Source organism: Gadus chalcogrammus, chromosome 6 (assembly GCF_026213295.1).
Source record: "Gadus chalcogrammus isolate NIFS_2021 chromosome 6, NIFS_Gcha_1.0, whole genome shotgun sequence".
NCBI classification, from domain to species: domain Eukaryota; kingdom Metazoa; phylum Chordata; class Actinopteri; order Gadiformes; family Gadidae; genus Gadus; species Gadus chalcogrammus.
The window spans coordinates 13,092,533-13,109,906 of record NC_079417.1 but is presented as its reverse complement, the minus strand read 5'-3'; the positions used below and the strand labels follow the sequence as shown (position 1 = coordinate 13,109,906).

The following is a 17,374-nucleotide window of genomic DNA, read 5'->3' as shown; positions in this document are numbered from 1 at the left end:
GTGTCCGTCATTCCTATTCAACAAGCCAAAATGAAAAAAGAAAGGGACATGTTTAATGAGCATTTTAGGCGGTTTATTTGAAAAACACATACAAAAAGATCATATACAAGACAATAAATAAAAAAAGGAGACAGAACAGTTTGGGTTAAGCTATGCAACTTTTGCATCATCATTAGTAATAAATACAGTACAAAATCCACCCAGAGTGAATCTAAAGAGTTTCCACAATAATCACTGATCATGTTATTCTTCATTATGATGTAGCTATTGCTTTCATATTATTGATACATACTTCTACTTTTTCTATAAAATACTCAAGATCATAAAACATTGCGCGGTTACAGCAAAACAGCAGTGTGTTGTACAAAGATGGCCGTGTCCCTTTTCACTGGCAGGTTAATAATCAACATGGGTTTTGTGTTTTGTGTATTTTTTTTTTCTCAGCAGCAAAGAAACATCTGAAATATTCAAGAAGGTACAGCATCATATTAAACACATCTACAGAGCTACTCCCACGTACACATAGGAAAACCTGAGAAGGACATGCATTAAAAAGCTTGTGCTTTGAGTTCTACTGTTCATTCCGGTTCACCAGCTTGAGTTAATACTATGGCTACGGTCCAGGTCGCTCTGGATTAATGGGACACACTGCAGAGGGCATAGGGTAAGGCCAGTGAGAGCACGAAATGAAATAATAGTTAAGACCAATCAACGCTACCCAATCCGTAATGTGGTATAATTATATGCTGGATTAGGGGAAAAATGCACACAGAAAAACAAGTGGTTAGCTTATTATAACCAGGTGTAATACAAGTCTATCTAGAACCGGATAACCACGGTAATACACCATTAATTTGCTCAATAAGATCAATAGCTTGAGTTAGCATGTTAGCTACCATCCGGACCCCACACAAACAAAGCAATTGCCAGCAATACATAGTACCAAATAATACAGATCCCCGCTTTTGGGGGGAGGGGACAGGGCAGGGAATAAGCTTTGAATTAAGATCTGGATATGATGGAATATCCTAAACATGGTGATATCAAGCAGACTGAAAAACAACTCAAAACAAATAGTATTGATTATGGGAAATAAAGCTGTACCATGTTTTGAAAAGCAAGCAATGGCCATAATAATAATAATAATATTGAGGGATTGTCTCCCATCTGGTCTGATCAGACAGATCAAAAAAAGTGATTATAACGGAAGATGAGAGGAACAAAAATGTGATAAAAATGTATGACACAGATGGAATGTGATCCAGTTCAACAGCACCATGCTGGCTAGAAACTGTTTTGAAATACTTTTCGAAAAGGTTATTATTTTTTTCTTTCTTTGGAAAAAAAAAAGAAAGGAAACACACAGACGGCATGCAAAAGCATCCCCACCGACCAATGCATAATGAGGTATTATTTTTTTCTATTTTGTGTTATTTCTAAATAAATATATTGATTAAATTGCAAAGTTATGAGATAGAGACATTAAATATTCCACCACGATAGCTAGCTAGCTACAGTTAGTAATAAATAATGATTGTTAAATACTTAAGGCATCTTAAATCACAGCATTCTATGTGGACTAGAAACTCCATTTTCATCCATGTCAAGATTATTTTTTTTGGGATGGAGGTTTCATACGAAAAAAAAAAGAGGAATCAAAATAATGAACGCAACACAAACAGTCAAGTTACCCTCCAATAGTACACAAGGAAGCATGAAGATACTTGTAACTCAATACAAACACATAATCTAGGACAAGGAGACCCCACACCACCAAACCAAAAAATCAGGCAACTCCATATTATAGTGCATTTACAAAACACAAGCTACATTAGAACAGCAATAAATATGTTTTCAGCATTGCAGCTTTATCTTCAAAAATGGTTAAACAGACAAGGCACCCAATTACCTTGTCCAAATTGGCATGAGAGCGAAATAAAACGAAATAAAGAAATCTCAATTTCCGTAAGGAACAAAAAAAGATAACTAATGGAAGAAACAGACAACAGAAAATCCCAACTTAAAAGTCAAGAAAAATCGTTTGGTATTTTTTCTTTTCTTTTTTTCTTTTTTTTTTAAATGGATGGCTTTTCTCCCTTTCACCCTCCTTCAAGCGAACTACACCAACATGGCTCATGCATGATACAGACAAAAACGGCTTCTATCACGGAGCACATCACAGCCATACTAGCAGTACCAATCACTACTATCATGGAGAGAGGGGGGGCTGGGTGGGTTGTGTTGCAATCATACACATTCTAGAAACACATCATTAGGCAAACTAAAGACCCATTTTCCCCCGTAACACCAGACACGGCCGTTTTGGCAACAAAAAAAAACAGAAAAAAGGGAGCAACTCATAGATTAGATTGAAATGAGGAGGAGCCGACACGACGACAAACAACAAACGTAGGCGGTTAAATAGGTGTAGAGAATCACGTGTGCTTGTTCGATTAGGCAATAAGGTTCCGGTAAATAGGTCATACAAACGTCACACTGCTGTTCACTAATGGCGGGACTCTGCAGGCACGGCGTCCTCGGGGTGGAGATCATGCCGTTAAATGAGGCGACGGAGGGGGGGTTGACGGAGAGGGGGTCACTGTTAGACACGGATGTACGTGGCGCACCACCTCTGGGGACCCCACTTGTCGGAGGGGGGGGGAGGTCGGCATTGAACGGTGGATCAGTCTCTGGGGGCAACTTTGGTGTGTGTGTGTGTGTGTGTGTGTGTGTGTGTGTGTGTGTGTGTGTGTGTGTGTGTGTGTGTGTGTGTGTGTGTGTGTGTGTGTGTGTGTGTGTGTGTGTGTGTGTGTGTGTGTGTGTGTGTGTGTGTGTGTGTGTGTGTGTGTGTTAGGGTGGAGAGGAGAGTGTGATGGGGTGTGACTGGGGTGCATTCTGGTCCCCCTCCAAGGGTGAGTGGGATCGGCAGAGTCATCGTATACGGTTTCACATGCTCACGACACACACGCATACGCGCAGGCGTGCACACACTCCCTGTTCTCTACTTGGGGTAGAAAACAATCCCTGTCCACAATACGACACAGCCCAAGCCTGCCATACAGCATGCACATCCCGGGCCTCCGCTCTAGGGTAGAGAGGCCCGGCTACAAACACTACACAGATCACTGGAAGCCATGCCTGCAGTTAGCGGTTTTAGCATCAACTCTGATGACGTCTACTAACGGTAAATCCAAGACCATGTTAGATAAAAGAGAGGGACAGTGCGCGAGAGAGCGCCAGAGAGAGATACTGAGAGTTTTTTGGCCTTTTTTTTTTTTTAACAGATTCTGTAAAGCTTCCTTCTATGTAATGCCTATGAAGATTTAACATTCCAAATATCTTCACGTTTTAAAAAGAAAAAAAAGTTGCATTTCTCCTCTCTGCGGTTATATAATTCACGTAAATATGTCTTAAAGCGAAAGGTTTTTTTTTTGCTTGCTACACAACACTGTTACTCTGCAAATAACTTGAAATTCAGTACTAGACTCCAAAACACCACAAGCATTCAGCTACAAGAGTGCACACCATACAACCTCATGCCAACCACTGGTTAATGTTCTGTACAGATGTACTGAGGGCTTGGCTAGGGGGCGCTAGCTTAAAGGATTTGTTTTTCACAGGCCTGGGGGGGTGGGGTCGGGGGCGTGATGAGGGAGAAAAAGAGGTGGCAGAAACAGTGATGGGGTTTGGGGAGGGGATTGGGAGAACCTCATCACAGCGAGTGAGACAGGGAGCGAGAGAGAGTTTGAAAGATTTGGCGCGTTACATCTTGGTGGCGGTAACAGGGAGAAAGTGGACCGGGGAACACAATCTGACAGAGTCACAAGAAGCCTCAGCACATCTGTCTTTGGACATTTACCCCCTTTTTTTTTTCTCTCCCATTCAGCCAGAGTCAAGCGTCCATCTAATGAGCCCTCTACCTATGCATCGGCCCTCCCCCCTGCCCCAACCCAACATTTCCTTGCCGTGTTGCGTGTGCTTTGTTGATCCCCTCGTCCACATTGGGTTGGCTCTTCGGCTGGCTCAGAAGGCAGGCTCATTGGGTGGTGCAGAGGGCGGGAGGAGGAGGAGGAGGAGGAGGAGGAGGAGGAGGAGGTGGTGTTGTCGTCGTTTGGCAGCGCTCGACCTCCGGCCTCCCTCCAGAAGGGGGCGGTAGAAGAATGACGTGACCAGATCCAAAAAGCTGCACGGGTGGCCCGCAGGAGGGGGCATCAACTGTCGGCGGACAGCTGGGTCTCAATGTCCACTCTGCAGATGGGGCACTTCCTGCTGGTGGCCAGCCACTGGTCCACGCACCCCTGGTGGAAGAGGTGCATGCAGGGTAATCTCCTAGAGAGATGAGGGAGGAGGGTGAGAAAAAGGTTAGGCTGCGGTTAAACAACAGCAAATACTAAAATCGATATACCTTCATGGCGTGGATAGAAGACCGAGTTGAGAGCAGAGCATTTTACACTTTTTGGGGAGTGTTTGTAGGGTTATTCAGTTCATGTGTGCCACTGGGGAAGGCCAGGAAGCCTTTCACACGTGACTCAGGCTAGACCTATTGTCCAAACTTTTATTTTTTTAACTGTGACTCATTTTATGTTAGAAAATGGGCAAAAGCAAAGGGTTTAGAGTTGTCCCCGAAAAACACTTTACCTCATAGAAATGGTCTAGAAAGCAATTTAAAAACATCATTATAAAGCTCTCCCCAAAGGTTTGATGCAGTTCAGCCTGTCAACTGATGCCATGAGCTCCCTCGACCCACTGAGAAGCTTTTTATTCTGTATCAAAAAGGTGGATAAAACAAAGATTCTGCCTAACGCAATAGGATGGCTGCACACTCCCTTTATATAAGAAACGTTTGTTGCAAGATGGCAAAATCCTTGCTATATTTCCAGATGAGGAAATGTGAAAGCCTGTTAGCACGTCAATCTTAATCACTTAAATTCATGTGGAACATACTAATAAGTCTAAATAGTGATATCCCCTTCATGCGCATCAATTCAGCAGGAATATAATGCAAGTGTAGTCCCTATAGTGTAATATAAAAGTTTGAGCATCTGTTTCCCCAGCATGGCCCTTGGGGGATACTGAGATTGCTACTCCCCAGAAAGACATCACAATTTAAAACTGAATGCACAGCTATTTAATACATGTACAGTACAAGACATAATTATGGCATGTCTTGTACGACCATAGTTGATCGACATTGATGGCCACTGTAATGGAAACCAGACAAGATAAAAACATCTCAAGGTATGTCATGTACTTTCTTTCAAAGGAAGCCCGCTGCACATCATACATGATAAATCAAGGATGACTTACCAACAGCTTCACAACGAGACCCAGCTCTTACAGAGAACATTGTTACCATGTAGCCGGGGTCAGGGACGCTAACTTGACATTCTCTTCCCAAAAACATTTGCGTTCATCTTAATGAGCCAATAGCGAGTGTTCACCTGACGTCCTCTGCGTCCTCCAGCATGGACAGACAGATGGTGCACTTCTCGTCCGTGTCCAGCTCCTCGTCCTCAAGACACATCTTCAGGTCCTGTGGTATTCTCTGTGGAAGGGTCACATTCATTCACTGTGCCATGCCTTACCCAGACCCAGACAGCCAGTGTCGGCCAACAGCAATGTCCTAATTAAACAGATATGTCACACATTTGAGGTACTCAGTAGCAATAAAGAATACAAAAGGTCCTCATATAAACATAGCTCTAATTTAATTTATTTTGACTCACCTGCCCCCGACATTTTTGGGTGAGTCTCTACAGCGATGCAGTTTTTTCTAAATATTCTAATTACATTGACTCCTAAAAGGCTTGATGACTCATCCCTTGGTGGGAATTGTTTATCCTGTAACCCTGACTGTTCTGTTCAGTGCGTCACCCCCTAAGAAATGGAAAAACCACAGGATGCAACCCCCTCTGCAGTCTTCTGGGGTTGTGCCTCGATCCCCCCCCCCCCCCTCCCCAACCCACCACCACCACCGCCGCATTCTTTCTGCGCCTTTGGTCCTCACCTTCTTATACTTGTGTGGGAAGGTGAACCTCTCTATGGTGGTCTGGACAGCCCCGCGGTTCACGCTGCCCAGCCGGTCCTCCAGCTGCAGGAGCTCCTATACACCAGAGGGGGGAGGGCACACAGTTCAATCGGGGGAGAGACCATCCTCCCTGTTGCTCTGGATGTGTTGATGATGATCACAAAAAACATGCAATTTGCACTGATGAACTTTAAAAGAAAAAAAGATTATAATGAATGGTTTCTAAATGTGTTTGCCTTTTAAAGGTCGGCTCTGCTCCCAAAATAAATCTGTAAAGAAAAAACGTGGCAGCTATTGGGGGGTGTTGGATGAGTGAGTGGGTGGATGGATGGATGGATGGGTGGGTGGGGGAATGGTTGGTGGTGGAAGTAGTAGGTGAGGCGGGCTGGTCGAGTGAATTTGGTCACAGGATGAGGCATGGTGATGAATGGGTGAGGACAGGTGTGTCTGCTGGAGGGAAGCAGCAGGAGCGACCAACCTCATAGCTCTCTCTCACCGCTGAAGCGTGGCGGGAGGGGTTGAGGCTCTGCAGAGCCAGCAGGTGGAGCTGTGGGTACGGGTAGTTCCGGATCTCGTGGACGACCTGCGGGCGGAGCACATCACAGGAGCAGCAGAGGTCAGCTGAGCGGTGGGGGAAATCTATGAACAAACAGACACGTCCCAGCAGTGGCTGTCTGGCTGGCCGGCTGGCTTGACCTGTTTACACTAAAGGAAAAGTTCTCCATTTCTCTTGGGTCCAAAAGTGCAGCGCGATGCCCAGTACGAGTCAAAAAAGCTGGGAAGGTAATTAAGATGAATTGCAACGAGGGCTCTGGCTTTGTCCACAAAAGCGCTTATCGGGTACTTTATTGTAAGGAGGGGGGGCGGGGCTCACCACTTGTGTTGAGGCATTGTTCCTGGGGAAGTGGTGCATCCGGGGAGAGGTTAGGTAGTGCTGATAGTGCTGTGGCAGTGGATGGAGGTGGTACTGGTGGGGGGGCATCCCGGCATCCACACTCAGATCCCTGGGAACGACAGCCAACAGAGGAGCTCCTGTCAAGCCCATGCCTCACAGTAGACAGATCAACGTTTTGATATGGATTGGGTTGGTCACCCCAATGAGAGGAAGAACTACAGTTGATAGGAAGATGATCACATCCAATATGCTGCACATACACTCTTCCACAACTTAAAGTGTCTACTTTGGAAGGCATTTTATATACCTGCAGTGTTGTACTAAGATGGTTGTCAGCAGGGGTGAGACAGTATCGTGTTTGAGGTGTTTGCATTTGTGTAAATGCATGATTATTAAACATGTGAAGGACCATAAGTCTGGTTTTAAGAGCCAACACAAATAAATACAACTATGAGTGTGGGCCAGTTAAAAGGTCCTGAGACCAGTCTGTTATTGTTGAACCCTGTAATGGGATGGATTACCAGTCTGTCCCTTCGGCCAGGTAACGGGGCTGCTGGAGCACAGGCTGAGGGGTGACATGGAGAGGGGGGGCGAACTCATACCCTGGTCTCAGTCTGTGGGTCTGGTGGGCAACTCTCTCTGGGGTGCGTCTGCAAGAGGACAATCAGAACAAAACCAAAAGTCACAATCATTGATAAAAAAACGTTACTCAATGGAAAGCAGTACCTTTATGTGAACCGGAAGGAACCATCAGTTTAGTAACTATTAACAGAACCCTTTGTTCATCTATTTCATGAGACGGGTGCGTAGGAGAGGGATGAGGTCTTGCATCAAAACATCACCAATAAAGCTCTTATTGCAAGTTAGACACTGTGCAGCAGCTTGTTTGCAACTTTAGCGAAGTCACTCTAAAATATCAAAATGCAGCAACAAATCAAATCTTTTATGGAGTGCTCAAATGGATCAGGTGAGGTTATGATTGCCGTTCCCCCCCCCCCCCCCCGGTGGCGATTCCCCTAGGTGACTTCAGCGCGACCATGCGGTACCTGGATGGCGGCAGGATGTGTCGGTGCTGGGCCTCCAAGAGCTGCTGCTGCAGGAGGTATTGCTGGTGTAATGCCTGAGGTAGGAAGGGGGGGGCGGAGATATCCTGGAACTGGGGCGCTGGCAGGGGGTTGAGGGGTGCGTGGAGAGGGGGGCCATGCTGGTGGCCCGGTGGGGCGAGGTGGGGGTTAATGCCTGACTGGGGCTGCCCGGGGTGGGGCATGGGGAAGTCCATGGGGAGCGGGGCCTGAGGGCCTAGCTGGAAGTGCCGGCAAGAGGTAGCATGGCTGTGCTGCTGTTGCTGCTGCTGCTGTTGCCGGTTGAAATGGGATCCTGCGGAAGGGGGGAGGGGATAAGGAAACTCGTCAACATCGCTGAGGAGAGAGATATGCTGGAATTAATTGTAGGTGAAATGTGGTGTCACTGCGTATGTGATGCAGCGTTCTTAATGAAGCCCTAACGCTTACCTATGGTGAAAAATACTTCTGTGGGGTGGGGAAATGATGATAACCAGAAGTACCATGAAAACAAGAGGCAGTTCTTTTTTTTTTTTTTTTGCCTGCGCAGTGTCTACTTTCCAAGTGCTATTAACCTTTCTCTGACATATTTCCCCATCTATTTTATTCAAAAGCGCCATGGAAGTCAGGTCGCAGTTTCGCCAATTCTGGACACAAGAAACCGGAACAATTTGTGACAAATGTGTTGTATGAAGTTCTTGTAAAGTTGCTGGCTTCCTGTAATGACTTTATCGTCAAGATCCACATTAAGGTCTGCAAGATGACTTTACCAAGTTCATTATGAAGCTAAAAAATAAAAAAAATGCCTGTTGAATTAATGTTTTTCGGTTTACGAAGCCGATTGTTTATTGTTTTTGAAGTTCACTTATGCTCATTTTTCTCACTTACAGACCCCAAAATCCAGGGGAAATTGCGAGAATAGCATTACATGCCAGTTCCATGGTTTTCCCTGCTCTCCAAAACCACAGCTATTTAGAAACTAGAAGAAACTTGTTGCCGTTAGGCTTCATGGGAATAAAAAAAAACAGGGCTTTGTCTAGGGCGGGAAGGAAAAGCTTAAACTTGCGTTAGACATTTTTGAAAGCTAACTTGATAGCGAAGAATTTACGCTTATTTTACCCTGTCAGGAAAGGACATATTAGATTAGATTTTAAATTTCATTTTATTCTCCAATACCCGTAGTACATATTGTTGTATATTTTTTTATTAGAATATAATTGAGAATGTATTGTGAACCGCTTATGTAAATTATTTCTGCTTTTCTTCCAAATATATAAATATACTCATTATATAAACAATCTCTTGCAATAGGTTAAAGTAGCTCTAATCATGAGGAAACAGGCCAAGTCTACATAGCATTTACTAGTACACTTGAAAAATGCAGCAGAGCTATAACACAACCTGAAAAAAAGTTGTTTTGGTTAAGAAATGTATCAGGTTTCCTGCATGACTGCCTGTAACCACTGTGGAGAAGGCAAGGATAACACATTTGTTATTCAAGTATTCCAAATTCCGTCCATCATTTTGAATAAAATACATTTTTCTACATAATGTAAACCCATACATATACAAATGTATTTTCTTTTCTTAGTATGGAAAATATATTTTAGTTATATCCCCTGAATATTCTATTCCTCAAAAAGGGATATCATGACTTCCCCTGGTCAGAGGCTTGAGACTAAGACTGTGTCATAGCATGCTGCATTTGTTCAGGCATCTGTGTAAACATAGACTATGAATGACAGTAGATAGACTCATTCAGGCCCTGTGATGACGGAAGCGTGGAAATCGTCTATCTATGTCACAGTGGGAGGAGGTGGGGTGGGGTGAAGGAGGGGAGGGGGAACTGGAGTCGGGGTACACGGGAGAGGGAGAACAATAAATGGAAATCAGCAAGAAGCACACTGAAGGTTAGGAAAAACACTATTTTCTTTATTGAAAAAATATTAGTATATCTGGAATTTGTGTTGTTTTTTTGTTGTTGTATTTTTTAATAATAGTATAATTCCATGCAACAAAAAAAATGTAAAATATAAACGTAGACTGAAGGCAAGGCCCACCATGCTCCATATAGGGTTAAAAAAGAACAGAAGCAGCATCCAATGAGAAGACGTGTTGGCTACAGCACATGATTTCAGTACAGCAAGGGTACATCTTTACTACAGAAAGATTACATTGGATTTTTCACCAGTCCATGTAGTAAAAAACAACAAAAACAAATAAACTATGAATCATAAATGTGACCATGCATTGAAGTAGGCTACTATTACCAGAACAAAAAGGTAAAGAGAGACCACAACCAAACAATAAAGACGTTATTACTAAGAGAGGATCTCTTTAGCAGTGCAGGAGATAGGCATCCCTGTGAAATGGATAGCATTTTGGCTTTATGTTAGTGGGGAGAGGGTAATTGGAAAGTTATGAACCACCAGTGATTGTGTTTTGCTTAACGTAGCTTAACCGTTTAATGTTGCCCCATAGGAGGGAAAATGCCCAGACATTTCAGTGTGTTTCAAAGCTTTAAATTTGCAGAAGGGTAACAAAGGATTACACAAAAAATGAAGACGGTTATGGCGGGTTGTTTTGAACAGGTGCAGTGTACTTGTGATAATTTTAGCGATCCCTCGACCAGTATGCCCGACTGCTGAAGTTGAGCAAATCATTATATGGCATGCATGGGGATCGAACTTATAAATATTTGCCAAATTCGATTCCATCTGAATCATGTACAATGCACCCTGTGTGAATAGAAGGGAGATGAGCCGAATTCTGGTGTTCAATGCAGTATTTAAAATCATGCAAAATGTATCCACTTTACAGGAATTTACAGCATGTTGTCTATCAAGACTGGATGGGAGGTACACAATGACATTCAACTGATCATCTAAGAATGATCTAAACGTTCAACTCTATTGCTACAGCCATTTAACAGAATAAGACAAAAAATGTGCTCTGTTATTGCTATAGGTGTTAGCTATGTTTGTCTGGTTTACATGGAGACCCTATAGAGCTGCAGACATTCTTGGGGGAGGAGAGGGGGAGGGGGTGCTTTTTTAATACCAATGTCGTCTTCTGATGGAAAGAGGAAATGAAGAAGGGGTTCACAATACAGCTAAATGCAGAGAACAGGCCACGCCACACCACACAGCAGCAGATGATCATTAGCTACACAATGGGGGGGAAGGGGGGGGGGGGGGGGGGCGACAAAGATCTGATAAATGCAGAATGTAGAGCCAGCCTCGATACTATGAAACAGGGAATAAGAACAGAAATAAAAGCACAATGAAATCATTGATGCCACTGTTGTAAAATTAATGTCACACTGTAGCTTGGAAAATGCTTTGTACAGAGACGGCACATTGGGGTGTTGAGCCAGACAGACTAAAAAACCAATTATAAACTAAACAGAAAAGGCAGACACATGATCTGACGGCTCAGCAGCAACGCGTTTACCTCTCAATCGGCAGCGTATCTTTAAACTAATGCCATGTTTGCATGTTGAAAACCCCGTGAGCGCTAGCAGCAGCAGATGATCTTCAAATGACATCATCCAGACACTGATAAGCTGCCTGGCTGAAGGGCTCCGTCTACCTCAGAGGTGTTTTAGGTTGCAATCAACATAACGACAGGGCCAAATGCATTGCGAGGTTCAAAGTTAAAATTCCAAATTATTACGACACAACATTTACACGTGAGTGTAGTTCACACGACACTAAACGCGTGTTCTTGTAATAACGCTTTTCATTTCACTTGACGAAAACACGTTCTTTTGTGAGGATGTTTTTTTTCGCTTCAGGAAGTAGTCGGCACCCGCCAGCCAGTGAGCTGGTCTTAACAGGTAGGGCTGGTCGTAAATACAAACCATCTACGGAAAATCGAGGTTATTCGGCGGATTGGTTGTATTTGGTCTAATAAAAACTCTAAATTGGACTCACGGTTGTACCGATTTAGTTTAAATCCCGTGTTCGTTTTAAAAAGGAGGACTGGCTAACCCGAGCTAACACAACAGTTAGCTCGGTGTAGCTAGCCGCTAACAGCTGCAATGCATATTAAGATAAACAGGGCACATGTTCTTGTGATTCATATGAAGCGGAATACGTTACCTCTGTTTCTGACTGAGCCGAATACGGGGAGAACCAGGTATCCGACATGCACTAAAACCATCCTGGGATCCTTTTCTTATCTTGCCGCTGGGTTATTTAGAGATGTAAAACAGCCCATGCGGACCTACATTCAAGCGGCTGTTGCTGGCTAGCACCACACAGGCAAACTGTCAACGTCCTCATCCTTCACAAAGCACACGTGTCATTCTGCCTTCAGGCCGCAGGGGGCGGTGTTGCGTACATATCTTTAGTATGTTTTGGTTAATAGTATGTTCGGCTTTTTAATTCATTTTTAAAACATATCTTTAGTATGTGGTGTTTAACATAATGCTAATCTTTTATATTATTGTATATAATTCTATATTTTTTTCTATGTTATAGTATTGATAGTTTATTTCATTATATTTATGTTTTTTAATGCTTTATATAAGACGACAGAAAAGCCGACAAAAAAACAGTTTGAAACTGCTTTGGCAATTTGCATTTATATAAATATTTTATTTAATCAATATTTTTCATTCCTATTTTAGAATATGATTGTGTACTTGAAATTATATATTGCACATTATAAATCCATGATAATGCATCATTGTTGATACACCGTGTCTCCTCTCCAGTAGGTGTCAGCCGTTAAAAGTATAGTTTGACGTCACTCACAGCGCAGCAGAAGAAGTCTTTCAGCCATTACCTTCTCTCTCTCGGTTAGGTCGTTGTCATTAGTGGAGGACAGGTCACCATACGCCACGCTAAAATGTTGTCCGTAAGAGTTGCAGCTGCCCTGGCCCGCTCCCTGCCCAGACGGGCTGGATATGTAAGTATTTCAGCGAAAGGCTTCATGTTGTATTATGGACCTATTGAGTGTATTTAAACTCAAAATGCGGATATTTTGGGCGTGAAGGGTAACAGGCCTCTAAAGCTGCCTTCGTACGTTAGCCATCTTGACGTTTTCGTCTGATTGCACGCTTTGTCGTTTATTGTTTTTCCTTTTAGCTAAATACAGTTTTATATTTGCGATACCTTTTAAGTTTTGGGTTACATCTAAATGTTTTAGACTTATGACAAGTCGTGTCTGGTTAGCATCCGCAGATGCTAATGCTAGTAGACTAGACTCATTCAACCACGCTCTGAAGGTCAGGAAGACTGACAGCGCTTGTCCTCCATTTGTACTGCAATGTACTCTGCTGTTGTAATGTCATTTAAATGCTGCGTACCATTAGCAATGAATATTTTTTTGTTTTAATCGTTTTTTGCATTGCATCTGTCTTTAAACTTAGGTGGCAAAGACTCTACCAGCCGCCTGCGTTGGGGTCAACCACCTCCACACATGCAGACCATGGCTGCAAAAGACCGGTAAGCACGACAAAATTAACACGCATTTAAACATTTAGAACATTGCCAATGTCAAACTTTGCTAGCGTTGACCTGTTAATCCTCCTTTAAAAAAGAAAGGTCATTAGCTGTTCTATGCGACTCTGAACTAGCGCTTATTTAGCGCTGCTAAGTCACATTCATAACTGCCTTTAAGAATGTAGCGATTCACACAAACTGAGATTTTTTATCTTAAATTACATATTTATGTTTAAGTTCGCAATTTGTGAGGTCATTTCGGTTAGCAGCAGTTGTTCCGTGCTTCACAGCTGTGTCATGCTACAGAACTGCGATGGCTAACAAAGTAATAATTTGCCCTTGATATGAGAGTTTGATGGCAGCGTTTGGTTATGTTTCACAGGCACTGCCGAGGTGTCCTCCATCCTGGAAGAGAAGATCCTGGGCGCAGACACCAGCGCAGACCTGGAGGAGACTGGCCGCGTGCTGTCCATTGGTGATGGTATTGCCAGAGTGTACGGGCTCAGGAACGTCCAGGCAGAAGAGATGGTGGAATTCTCCTCTGGACTCAAGGTGGGGATGAGGAGTTGTGGTTGAAGGTGCACACGTGTCGGTCTCATACAGGCTGCACAAGAGGTCTCAATCACTGACGCATATAAAATAGCTATGTATCATTAGTGACTACTTGTTCTCGGGCAATATTTTCTTGAGCCTTAACTGATCTTAATATTACACTTTAGCATTATAAGTTTTAATTATCTAATCATAAAACTTGATTTTCCCAGGGTATGTCTCTGAATTTGGAGCCGGACAATGTTGGTGTGGTGGTGTTCGGTAACGACAAGCTGATCAAGGAGGGGGACATTGTGAAGAGGACTGGTGCCATCGTGGACGTACCTGTCGGTTTGGAGCTTCTGGGCCGCGTTGTGGACGCTTTGGGAAATGCCATCGACGGCAAGGTCGGTTTGAATGGCTGCCTTTCTTGCCCTTGAGTTCTCTCAGCTGTTGGACATGAAGTCTTGTCCAGGAGCTCCCATACCTGACTACTTCTCTCCCCTCAGGGACCTCTGGGCTCCTCCATCCGCAGGCGTGTGGGTCTTAAGGCCCCCGGTATCATCCCCCGTATCTCTGTCAGGGAGCCCATGCAGACTGGAATCAAGGCTGTGGACAGCCTGGTGCCCATTGGCCGTGGCCAGCGTGAGCTCATCATTGGGGACAGGCAGACCGGGTAAGCTGGAAGTGAAGGGCAAACACCCCATAGGAAAGACTTGACAGATTTATTCTTGACTATAATGGTTTCTAATCTTTTTCTTCAGAATCCTTGCAAGGGTCACCTTGAAAGTCAAGTTTAGCAAGGTCACCCTGTGTCTTTATAAATAGTATGAGATATTCCTAACTTTGGATTTTATATTGCATCCACAATGCTAGAAGTTCAGATTGTTTTGGGTTCAACATGTTCTTGTATCTTTAGCGCCGATGTTAAACATTTTGTTTTATTTACTTGGGAAGTGAACTTGAGTGCTTTCACTAATGGCCAATCTTGACCATTTCACAGAAAAACCGCCATTGCCGTTGACACCATCATCAACCAGAAGCGTTTCAACGACGGCACAGACGAGAAGAAGAAGCTGTACTGCATCTACGTTGCCATTGGCCAGAAGAGGTCCACCGTGGCCCAGCTGGTCAAGAGGCTCACAGACGCTGACGCCATGAAGTACACCATTGTGGTGTCCGCCACCGCCTCTGATGCTGCCCCCCTGCAGTACCTGGCCCCCTACTCTGGATGCTCCATGGGAGAGTACTTCAGGGACAACGGCAAGCACGCCCTGATCATCTACGACGATCTGTCCAAGCAGGTGAGGGGGAGCAGGTGCCCTTGGATTAAAACGATAGATTTAAATTTTAAGTAAAGGAAACAAATGAACCATCTTTTCCCCCTTCCATTGTGTAGGCTGTGGCCTACCGTCAGATGTCCCTGCTGCTGCGTCGTCCCCCCGGTCGTGAGGCCTACCCCGGTGACGTGTTCTACCTTCACTCCCGCCTGCTTGAAAGAGCCGCCAAGATGAACGACAACTTCGGTGGCGGTTCCCTCACTGCCCTCCCCGTTATCGAGACCCAGGCCGGCGACGTGTCCGCCTACATTCCCACCAACGTCATCTCCATCACAGACGGACAGGTGGGTCTGCCGTCCCTCCTTGCGTCGCAACTAAAACATGTTCCAGCAGATGCTCTGCGGGTACCTGACCTGAGTGAAGTTAATCGAAATATGGCTCAATTTCTAGATCTTCTTGGAGACAGAGTTGTTCTACAAGGGTATCCGCCCCGCCATCAACGTGGGTCTGTCTGTGTCCAGAGTAGGATCTGCTGCCCAGACCAAGGCCATGAAGCAGGTAGGCTCTCCGGAAGAGTTTCCCCTCTTGTTACTGCCTACACGAGCTTCCATGCTCCAACCTTGAGAACATCCACTAACCCGTCGGCGTCCTGTTCCTCCCCAGGTGGCCGGTACCATGAAGCTGGAGCTGGCCCAGTACCGTGAGGTGGCTGCCTTCGCCCAGTTCGGCTCTGACCTGGACGCTACCACACAGCAGCTCCTCAGCAGGGGCGTCAGGCTCACTGAGCTGCTCAAGCAGGGACAATACTGTGAGTTGAAGCCCACGGAGGCACTTTAAACGTTTTTTTACATCAGATTATTATGATATATATTTTGGGTTATTGGCTTCACATAAAGTCCAACTTGCCGTTCTATCTTCGTAGGCCCCATGGCCATTGAGGAGCAGGTGACGGTCATCTACGCCGGTGTCAGAGGGCATCTGGACAAGTTGGATCCCAGCAAGATCACACGGTTCGAGAAGGCCTTCCTGCAGCACATTCTCAGCCAGCACCAGGATCTTCTGGCCAGCATCAGGCAAGTCATCTAAAAAAATAAATAATAATAATCACACTCGCCATGCTGACTTTCTGATCATCCGACCTGACCATGCATTCTTTTTGCTTATTCAGGAACGACGGCATGATCTCCGAAGCATCTGATGCTACATTGAAGAATCTCGTATTGACCTTCCTGGCCAGCTTTGAGTAAGAGGAACATGGCACTTCCCTCCTGATCTTCAGTGTGCGCTCTGTCCCATTACACTTATCTATGTGCACCCTGAAGGCCAAAACCTCCATGTACAGATTTCTGAAAAGAATAAAATTTTACAAACCCCGGTTTGCTGTACAATTCTTCTTGAGGGCTTAAACTATTTGCATTTCTTGGTTGGTGCCCACCAGGAATAATTCTACAGTGGCTCCAAATGTTGTTGGCTGATTAAAAGCACTTGGTGTTCATGAACTTCATATAGCATTGACTGACCTAATGCTTCATTATACCGGTTATCTTAGATTTGCTAGTGTTCCTGTTTGTGATTTCCATGTAAGGAAGCTGTAGGCTTGTTGAGCCGCACATGTGAATCTAGTTTGTTCAATTTGGTTTGAAAGCGTTGATGTTTGTTACGAAAGTTAATAAACATGGTGAAAAGCTAAAATTTATTTCTCTGGTCTTCCTTATACAATCACGCTGCCAGATAACTAATTTTGTATTCTCAAGACCAGTGAGTTGACGTTTATGACAACTTTTATCCAATTAATTTGCTACGTTCCTCGGCTTACAGCCAACCGTAGATCGCTAGAATGACCACTAGGTGGCAGTAGCTGCTTTCGTAGATCAAGCTCCTGGCCTAGAATAGTAGCCGGCTTTACTAAAGGCATCTGCTACTTCCTTAGGCCACTCACGCGTCTGGCCCTAGCCTAGAGCATGCTTGTCCCGTTTGAACTATTAATGGCTTTTCTACAGTGACTCATAGACCAAACCAGTTTAGCCTAGATGTAAAATGGGTTAAGACAAACCACACCTCAACTGATTAGTGTGTGCATGTGTCAAAAAATATATTGGACTACAGATAGAATAAAGTCTCAGTTGGGC

The 17,374-nt window shown here is 44.4% G+C and overlaps 2 protein-coding genes across 2 annotated transcripts; one reads left to right on the top strand and one right to left on the bottom strand.

Annotated features, from left to right (window-relative positions):
- Positions 1 to 2,782: 2,782 nt before the first annotated feature.
- Positions 2,783 to 12,154, bottom strand: ark2cb (arkadia (RNF111) C-terminal like ring finger ubiquitin ligase 2Cb). The gene is made up of 8 exons (XM_056592479.1): positions 12,088 to 12,154; positions 7,970 to 8,300; positions 7,445 to 7,573; positions 6,903 to 7,032; positions 6,507 to 6,611; positions 6,008 to 6,103; positions 5,442 to 5,545; positions 2,783 to 4,329 (listed from the first exon to the last, which is right to left on the bottom strand). The coding sequence occupies exons 1-8, from the start codon at positions 12,146 to 12,148 to the stop codon at positions 4,212 to 4,214; spliced, it is 1,074 nt and encodes a 357-aa protein (XP_056448454.1). The 5' UTR covers positions 12,149 to 12,154; the 3' UTR covers positions 2,783 to 4,211.
- A 596-nt stretch (positions 12,155 to 12,750) lies between these two features.
- Positions 12,751 to 16,952, top strand: atp5fa1 (ATP synthase F1 subunit alpha). Its single transcript, XM_056592094.1, has 11 exons — positions 12,751 to 12,898; positions 13,362 to 13,437; positions 13,817 to 13,986; positions 14,199 to 14,372; positions 14,475 to 14,641; positions 14,969 to 15,269; positions 15,365 to 15,589; positions 15,696 to 15,803; positions 15,909 to 16,053; positions 16,168 to 16,318; positions 16,414 to 16,952. The coding sequence occupies exons 1-11, from the start codon at positions 12,839 to 12,841 to the stop codon at positions 16,490 to 16,492; spliced, it is 1,656 nt and encodes a 551-aa protein (XP_056448069.1). The 5' UTR covers positions 12,751 to 12,838; the 3' UTR covers positions 16,493 to 16,952.
- The last annotated feature ends 422 nt before the right edge of the window (positions 16,953 to 17,374 follow it).